Genomic DNA, 9451 nt, shown 5'->3' with positions numbered 1-9451 from the left:
GAAGTATTGCTGCCGTGCTCGGTCGGCGTGGATGAGAGGGATGAATAACGTGCCGCAGCAGTGATTGCTTTCATCGGAGTTTCCATGTGAGTGCCTTGGTGTTAGTTTTTCTTCAAAAAGCACAAAGCCGTGTCCTTTACAGTTGTGATGAAATGCAGTCCTCCCAGCTGTTAGCAGCAGACAGTTTCATCACGTTTCCTGTGCATCACATTACGCTGGGCTGTTGTGTCGAGAAAGCTCAAAAGGAAGCCCCTCCATTGCAGCCTAGTGAGCGTATCCGAACACAAGTGGTGAAAACGTGTGGCATTAATATTTGCAGTACTTATGCCTTTGGTTCTGTCTTTCAGAAAATGGCAGTTAATGTGTATTCTACTTCAGTGACCAGTGATAACTTGAGTCGGCATGACATGCTCGCGTGGATCAATGAGTCTCTGCAACTGACGCTGACAAAGATTGAACAGCTGTGCTCAGGTAAGAGGCTCAGTGTGAGGGGAATTCCGAATTGGATGTGCACCCTAGTTCTGTGGAGGTACAATGGCACCGTGTGAACCGTCTGGCCTGGCCCTCTACAGCCATGCTGTTGGCTTAATTCCCGGTATGAACAGATTCATGGTCAGTGTTATAATCTGGTTATGGTTAGAGTTTTACAGAAATGGTTGTTAATAATGTAAGCATAATGAAAAGGTAGATTCTTCTGACTCACTGCAGCATAGATACAAGAAGAAGGAATGGGGATTAATGTGGAAAAAAAGGCCCTTAGGAGAGGGTGTTTTCCAATGAGGAATTAAGCATTTAGTCTTGATGGATAGAGTAAGTCTTACAAGTGTAGGAACTCACATAAACAAATGTGATTTCTTATGGAAGAGAAGTAATAGGAGATTTGGAAGGCTGGGCAGAAGGAGCGGTGTGAGGAAGGCATACTGGTAGCTCCTGGGTTCACCTTCAGGACGTTGCCGTGTCAGTCTCTGTCACCCCAGCTTCCTTGGAGTTGAGCTGACTTTAGCACGGCTGAATCTCAGATAGGGTAATAGGCAGAAAAGGGGAAGTGATTGTGGTACCGAAATGGAGTCAAGTGTCATCATAGGGAGGAGTCTGTGTGTGTGTGAGGAGGCTTGTAGAAATGAATAAAAGATAATAGTCTGTGGCGTAAGAGCTGAAAAAAAACCCAAGACTAAAAATGCAGCCTAGGTATAAGATAGTTATTTGGATAACTGCAACAGGCAGATGAAAGAGACTTGGTGAAAAGTGGGAGTGCCACTCATACAGTGAGTTTGAGATAAGGTGTTGCTCACAGGATGAGAGATGTGGAAACTGGAGGTGGAATAAAAGGAGGAATAAATTTAAAATAAGTTTGGGACTGTCAATACAGCCTGTGGCTGAGTCCATGGAAGAAACATTCACAAAGATTACAGAGAAGCAGGGGACTTACAATAGATATCTGACAGGTATTTGTAGTGGCTTTTGTCTAGTGAGATTGTGGAGAAAAACTGTAAGGATGAAGGAACTAGAGATCTACAGCCACAGAAGTAGGGGAAATGATAAGCATTGTCCACTTTCAGATAGGCAGGTTAAAAAAGCTAGAGTGTGCGGTGTTGATTTATATGGCTGAGAAGTTTTGCTTAGAATTAGTGTGAGTCTTGAATGCTGTGAGACCTCTGTCTCGAGAAGGGAGGATAACTAATACTGGCTCTCCAGAATTTCAGCTCGGCTGTTTTCAGGAAAAGGCTGAAAGATGTTGATGTGGTATGTGTTGAGTAACGTCCCTTTTCTGTGTCTGCAAAAATGCTTCATGCCTCCGCAGGTATGGAAGTAGCTTTCACTGTCTGTCATAGTCATGTGAAAGCAGGAGTTTCCAAGCTACCTTTGGCAAGGGCAGTAGTGACAGCAGCAGTTTGAGGTTGCATAAATGCACAAAGGGTGACCTTTGACTTATGCTGTGATCTCTTTTTTATTTATCATGCTTATTGCTCAGACTACCAATAGTTAGCAAAACCCCGATTTCTGGCAAGTCATCTGTTTTTGAGGTGGGCATTGGAGTTCTTCAGCAAGTGAACTGAAAGACAGTGGAGATCGAGCAGCAAGATTTTTTTTTTATTTGCACAGTGTATTAGCAGCAGTCTTCTAGTAGCAAGTGAAAGTGGGAGCCCCAAAAGGCCTGCAAAATATCTTGCTAGAAAGCAAACAATATAGGACTTTCTGTTACCTGTGGCTGAGATGAACGGACTAGTTTAGGGCAAGACCATGATGTATTAATTCTTGGCCTTTTGACAGCTCACAAAAGCTTGTCGTGTAGCGGCTTGGTGTTTTAGGTTAAGATTCCCATTACATTCCATGTGCACTTAATTAATTGATATTGGTGGGGGAAATAATGCTCAGAATGTTGCGCTTGTATTTTCAGCAGCACACAGTTGCATATCATCATTGCAGAGTGAGGGCAGAGTTTAAAAATATCTTTTTTTTTATTGGATGTCTGTATTCTACAAAACCTAATTTTTTTGGAGGTGATTGTCTACTCTTTGTGGCTGAACTGAGTCCCTCTTTTGCTCTTATTACAGTAAAAGCTGAATTGAAGGACATAAAGGATTTAAAATTAGTAGAAAGAAACACTATCTTAGTTCTTTAATTAAGATTTGATTTAAATATAATCCAGCTTAATTTGGCCTCTTACCTTTGAGGGCACCTTGAACTGGGTATAGGTTCTGTTTGTAGTAAGTAAATATATTACTATTTTAATAATAAATACAATTTTTGGAATAATTATTTTTCTAGCTTAGTTCTATTAGTATTGGTAAGAGATTACATGCCTGTTAGACACATGTAACATCGCAGTTCTGTACTGATATCCATGAAGAAAGGAAAGTCAGATTACTCATTGGATTTTTTTTTTTTTTCTCTTGGAATTGTGGAGGCAGGATTACTCTTGTTCATAAGGGTTCAAGTCATGAGACCAAATGTTTGGTTCTGCAGCTCGCTTAAGCTTATTTATGGCCATGCTGCACCAAAAAAGGAGACGGAAGGTTCCTGTTTTCTTGCTTTTGTTGTCCTTAAGGGATTGGGTAGCTGAGGAATGAGTCAGGTCAGTTTACTGATCTGATTGAAAAGTAACTTATGTAGGCTAGTGAGCTGACTTGATTCATCCTAGGATTTGTATTCTTTTTCTTTTGGCAGGTGCTGCATACTGTCAGTTTATGGACATGCTATTCCCAGGTTCTGTAGCACTCAAGAAAGTGAAGTTTCAAGCAAAATTGGAACATGAGTACATTCAAAACTTCAAGGTTCTACAAGCAGGTTTTAAACGAATGGGTGTTGACAAAGTAAGCTGGATTGTAACTGATTCCCTGTGCTCTTAGTATCAAAGTGGGTGGAATGTACTTTCAAATTTAGAGCTGAATAAATCTGGGAACAGAGTTTGCTTTGGTTTGTAAATCTCAAAACTTTTGGTTTTGATTTGCATTGGGGTCCTCACTCGCTTTAGGACACTATGTGCTTTACTCTAGCTAAGGTTAGGTTTCCAGTTCTTAATGATGAGATGAATTTTTCAATTTTAATTCTGTGCAACTTATGTAGCACAGACTAGTATTGAAATTTCTATGAGATAAGGTTTACTTGAGCTTCCTGAACCATCTTTGTACCAGGTATGTTCCTATAAGCTACTGGTATGATAGTCCTAAGGATTTCACATTCCTCTTTACAAGCATATAGAATTGTTTAGGTTGGAAAAGACCTTTAAGATCATTGAGTCCAACCGTTAACCTAGCACTGCCATGTCCCTAAGCACCACATCTACATGTCTTTTAAATACCTCCAAGTATTAAAATATGTAATTTTAAGCTAGTGAAAATGACATCTGTGAAAAAACTATTTTTTCAGATCGAATGGTAGTTTTGCTTATGGAAGGGTGATTTATCTAGGTAATAGTTACTGATGGCATGTTTAGTATGAGGCAGAACGTTTCTGTGTTAGAGCTTTTTTCCTGTCTCTAAGAAGGTGTCTCATTCTGTGTTGGCTAGCAGCTTCAACACACAGGTAATCAGTCTTCTGCTTGGGGGAAGTAGCCTGTGCGGTATGTCTAGAACTGGACAGTCAGTCACGCTTTCAAATGCGAAATGATCACATAATGGTAGTGGCTCCTGGCCCCTGCCAGGTCGCGGACTCGGCTCATGGCCTACAGACAGGACTTCACAACTTCCTGCATCGTTTTAATAATCTTCAGTTATACTCCTCGTTGCAGAGAAACTGTAATTTTAATCTATTAAAAAGGTGATGTTTAGACCTTGTAGCAGTCCTGTGTGTTAGCAGTCTATGAAACTGGTCAGCAGGTCATGTTCACGAAAGCTAGCAGTGGATGAGCCAGCTTCAGATTTACAGAAAGAAGTTTTGTGTTGAAACTTGGTGTAGCAGAAACCTTGCTGCAGAATGATTTAAAATTATTTGGACCCTCACAGTGAAAGCATGATTTGTTTTTAATTCTAATTATTAGCAAAAATCCTGTTCGACAAACGGTTATGTTCAAGGAGGATTTTCTCTGGACTGGACAGAGAATTACATTTGCATATCTTCCGAGTGCACTAATTTTAAAACTTTATATAAAAAGAGAGAGGGAGGTTCTTTACACTTAACATGAATTTGACTTTTTTTTTTTTTCTCTCCTCTCCAGATAATTCCTGTGGACAAACTAGTGAAAGGAAAATTTCAGGACAACTTTGAATTTGTTCAGTGGTTCAAAAAATTTTTTGATGCAAACTATGATGGGAAGGAGTATGATCCTGTTGCTGCTCGACAAGGCCAAGAGACAGTAGCACCAAACCTTGTTGCTCCAGTTGTGAACAAACCCAAGAAATCTCTCAGTTCTAGCAGTGCAGGTAGAGAAAATAGTTAAAAGATTATCTAGATCATTAAAAACTCTGGGGAAAATAAGACTGGGTTGCTAGTTAAAATCAGTGCATGAAATTACAGTATTTTACGTGTTGTTTCAGAGGTCTAGGCTTCAAACAGAGTCACCCTGTAGTACTCAGTTATCTGGGAGCTACAGAAAGAACAATCTTCTCTCTTAGAGAAAATGGCAAGGATTGGTGCCAACACATGCCAAAAAAAAAAAGGACGTGTCACATGGAATCAAGAAGAAGGAAGGAACATATCTTGAAACTCTTATACGCTTAAGCACGTTTGGGAGGGGGATAGTACTTTTATAGGAGGAAGAAAGGTGTTCTGAGAGGAACTAACATTGAATTAATCTTGCAGCCCCACAGAGGCCCATTGTTACACAAAGGACCGCAGCAACCCCAAAACCTGGTACTGGAATGGTCAAAAAGGCTGCAGGAGACGATGAATCAGCAGGATTGATTGAGCAGGTGTGTTGACCAAAATGGCCCTGTGTACTGACCTGTGCTGCATAGATTTATGTGCAGATTTGTTTTTTTAATAGCTTGAAATGACTGGGTCAGGCAGATGGAGGAAAATGATCTGAATCTAGTAAGCTCATTTAAAATCACTTAATCGGAAGCCTTCGTTATAATAGTCTTGCTCTCCTGATAGGAGTGAAACCTCGTCTGCAGTACATGAGTACCCAGACATTTAAACCTAGTATGTGCCATATCACACATAGCATTGTTTTTAAGTATTTCCACAGCTGTGTTGCAGCTATCACAGCATTCCAACTGAGCTATGAGCAGCTGCTACTTCGCTGGAATACTCAATGTAATACAACTAAAACTGCCATCACTGTGAGAGTTGTCTTGAAGGAATGTGTTAGCAAAGAAAACTGCAGGCAGTTAGCATTTTACCTATTTCATGTAATAAGCCTTTAGAATTTCCAAGTGGTATTGCATGTGTTGGACTGGGTGTTGTGGCAATGATATTACAATTTGAGAAACAGACCTTTTCCTCCTCTCACAGTCCCCCTTCCCCCCACCCCCATCTTGGTTACTTCTGAAGTGCTTTGCATATTAACGCCCTTCGGAGAACTTTGGGGACCCTGCCTTTTGAATAGATACTACTGAATTCTCTCTTTGGTGGATAAATTATTATTGATGCCCTTTGGCAGATCAATGTATTGAAACTTACTGTTGAAGACCTGGAGAAGGAGAGAGACTTCTACTTTGGCAAATTGAGGAACATTGAATTGATCTGCCAGGAAAATGAAGGGGAGAACGATCCAGTGTTGCAGAGGATTGTGGAAATTCTTTATGCCACAGATGTAAGTAATCTGGTATAAGTTGTGTTGCGTAGTTCCTCCCTCCCCTTGTAACTGGAAGCTAGTTTGCTTTCCAGGGCTCCCTCTATTTCTATTTGTTTTTTTTTTTTTTTCTTTTAGGTTTGTGGTCTAACTTTTTCCTGTAATAAAGGAACAGATAACATAATTATAGTCAGGCAGCAAACAAGGTTAGCCTTTCATGAAGAGTATGTAACAAATAGATCAAAGATGAGGAAAATAACTTTTCTGGTAATAGATCTTGACACTGTAAATGGTGACTTAAGGGTAGCTATCCTAAGTAAAAGAGGGAGAAAAAGAGCATACAGAGTAGCCAGGAACTGGTTTAACATCAGATTTTCATTAAAGCGCTTGTTTTATTCCCCTTCAGGAAGGCTTTGTGATACCTGACGAAGGAGCACCGCAGGAGGAACAAGAAGAGTATTAACAGACCACATACTGTACCAGCAGAGCAGCAACATCAGAATTCTTTGCCCCAGATCATGTGCTTAACTGTAAAATACTCCACTTTATTCTTAGAGGACTCACTGGTTTCTTTTCATAAGCAAAAAAGTACCTCTTCTTAAAGTGCACTTTGCGGAAGTTTCACTTTTTACAGTGGGTTTGAGTTAGGAGCTCTTTCTCACTTTGTAGCAGAGCAGTATTCACATCTAGGTGGTATATTTAGGGAGCAAGAGGCTGACTATTTGGAACTTGTTGCAGAATGGTTTGCTGGTAAAACACTGGTTTGTGGGAAGACTCTTTTTGTATCTGAGGTGGTGTGTAGTGGAGAAATTAAAAGACTCTGACTCACGGAAAGATTGAGTTAATGTGAAATTGCAGCACAGAAATTATAATAAAATGCCTTAAGAGTATTTAAAATATGCTTCCATATGCCAAATTGAAGTAATGTGACAGGAGATTTTATGTGCTTCATATTGGGGTAGACATTTGTTTAACTCCACTCACTGCTGTCTGAGAGGCCTTGCATGGCAATCTCACTTTGTCAGCAAGTGCTCAAAAGGGGCTATTAAAACTCCATTCCTATGTAAAGCTGCTTACTAAGTGATTAGTTCTCGATGAAATAGGCCTTAACGTTGCCTGTCACAAGATTAGAGGGAGTATGAACAGCTGAGACACATAAATTACCTTGAAGAGTGCTAAAGCCTTTTTCTATGGCATTGTGGCTAAGAACTTTGCCAAAATGTACTGTGTTTTCTGTAAGAAAAGCAAAACAAAACAACAAACCAACAAAAAAAGCAAAGGGCATCCAGTCATACTGCCTAAAATGTTCTTCAGAAGTAATTTTCCTTCCTGGCTTTTGTTTCTATTTGTCCTGCTTCTTTTTATTTTTGTTGGTATGCTTTTTGGTCTCTTGCTTGTTCTTTTCTCTTTCCCATCCAAAGGAATGCTGATCAAATCCAACAGTTGTAACGGGACTTGCAGTGTGCCACTATCTTACAATGAAAGTGAAGTGAGCACACGAGGATGATGATTTTTCTGTACTTTTTTTTTTGTTGTTCCCTTTCAAACCAGGGCATATCTAATAATAATACTTGCCAGTTCAGTAGTCGTCTGGGGTAAAAACGAAAAGATGCTGGCTAACAGAGCTAATGTTATTGCAGAAAATACAGTACTGAGACTAACTTAAATATTAATATTTAAAGTACTTTCCTTAACTGTCCTTTTTTGCTATCATGCCCCTCATTTCTGTTGTGTTTGGCAAGATCCTGCAAGACTTCTGATCCCCCTTCACTACTGAGATTGATCAGTCCTGTTGTGCTTGTATTTGTTTGTTTCTGGTGGTAGCTTGTCCTAAAATGTGTGTAGGAGAGCATTTTGTGGTAATTGTTGTGTAGTGCATGAATCTTTGTGAAATTCAGAGAAAAACCCAAATTCAGTAAATGCCAAAAATGCAAGTATCTAGCCATTGTTTAAAATTACAGTGGTGCTATTTCTCTTGTGGCCTTTTAGACTTTTGTTGCCCTAAAACTCCATTTTACTGAGAAACAATATTTGACTTGGATTTTTCTTGACAGGGTTTTTCTATTTTAAGCAGTTTCTAAATAAAGTTCTGTATTTCAAGAGTGTCATGTCTACTGGAGTCTCTCATGCTTTCAGATACGATTAGGCAAAGCTAAAGTTCATGATACTTTTCATGATGAAGCTTGCAGGACCTGGAATATCAGCTTTCCTTCTCCAGCCCTAGTTGCAGTCGTTGCTAACTTGAGTAGCAGTAATGTTGAAACTTTCCTTGGAGTGTGCTGGGGGAAACCATTGCTTGAGTTTTGGGATTGTTTGTTTTTGTTGGTTTTTTTCTTTTTTTTTTTTTTTTTTCCTTCTCTCCCTTCCCACAAGTTGATGAGATGTGAGTGTTATTGTTGGCTTCCTCCTTCTAAGGATGTGGAAATGGGGCTGTGTATCAGGAATGCTGTCACATGACTTGAAGTGTGTTTAAAGTGTTTTAAAACTGCTAAAACACTGGTTATTAGTTATAAACAAATAAGTAGTTAACTGCATCTGTCACCAGTCTCTATGGGCAGATCAACTGTGAATTTAGTTGATTTGTTTCATTTGAAGTGTATTTTATAGATGAGCTTAAATGTTACTGTCACAGATGCGTGCACAGACCAGCATCTTCAGAGAAGTGCTTCTGTGATGGATCTGACCTTGAAAGTGGAAGTGTTCCCTCCAGGGCTTCTCTGTCATGCTGGAGAACGGCCTCCCTGCCCCCAGAGTGCTCTATAGATGCCTTGTTCTAAAGAACAGGCATTGCTGGCATTGCCTACAGGTATTGCAAAACTGGTGTTGGACTACAGAAGTGCTGACATAGAACGGGGGTTTTGACGCACATAAAATCTTCTTTACCATTACTTACTTGCTTTGCGGTCGGAAGCATATTTTTTTCGACTCTAAATATTCCATTATTCTAGCAACTAAAAGGAAAAGATGGCAATAGTATGTGGCTGAATTTGACAAGGACTTCTTGGGTGTCTGCTCTTTGCAGTCCCATTGCGCGCTGGGACCTGGTTGCTTCAAGTCTCCTTTTAACAGGATTGCATGTGTGGAACTGTGAAGCACCCAGGTCATCAGATGGGTTGCATTAGGTTGATTTTGATCTCTGTTAGCAAAGCAAGCAGATGTCCTTTTATGGTAAGAGAATGGTGAGTCCTAAATACTGCTAGTGCGCCTTGTGAGACTGTTGAATGTGTGGACATGTATTATAAAACTAAATTGAAACTGCAGTCTTGTAAGTCAAAT

The 9451-nt window shown here is 39.9% G+C and overlaps 1 protein-coding gene across 2 annotated transcripts; it reads left to right on the top strand.

Annotated features, from left to right (window-relative positions):
* The first annotated feature begins 350 nt into the window (after window positions 1-350).
* Window positions 351-8278, top strand: MAPRE1 (microtubule-associated protein, RP/EB family, member 1). 2 transcript variants are annotated; one of them, XM_009701772.1, is made up of 6 exons: window positions 351-471; window positions 3169-3314; window positions 4658-4847; window positions 5242-5351; window positions 6044-6196; window positions 6582-8278. In XM_009701772.1, exons 1-6 carry the CDS (start codon window positions 351-353, stop codon window positions 6636-6638), a joined length of 777 nt encoding a protein of 258 aa, XP_009700074.1. In that variant the 3' UTR covers window positions 6639-8278. The 2 variants fall into 2 exon arrangements, with proteins under 2 accessions (XP_009700074.1, XP_009700073.1); XM_009701771.1 differs by having other exon boundaries at window positions 4658-4862.
* The last annotated feature ends 1173 nt before the right edge of the window (window positions 8279-9451 follow it).

This window comes from Cariama cristata, unplaced genomic scaffold, assembly GCF_000690535.1.
Source record: "Cariama cristata isolate BGI_N322 unplaced genomic scaffold, ASM69053v1 scaffold32896, whole genome shotgun sequence".
NCBI lineage: Eukaryota > Metazoa > Chordata > Aves > Cariamiformes > Cariamidae > Cariama > Cariama cristata.
This window is presented reverse-complemented; position numbering and strand designations above follow the sequence as displayed.

Coding starts and splice junctions, on each gene's coding strand:
- MAPRE1 (XM_009701771.1), top strand. CDS start 351: ATGGCAGTTAATGTGTATTCTACTTCAGTGACCAGTGATAACTTGAGT. Junction 3,315..4,657: donor AACGAATGGGTGTTGACAAA/GTAAGCTGGATT, acceptor TCTCCTCTCCAG/ATAATTCCTGTGGACAAACT. Junction 6,197..6,581: donor AAATTCTTTATGCCACAGAT/GTAAGTAATCTG, acceptor ATTCCCCTTCAG/GAAGGCTTTGTGATACCTGA.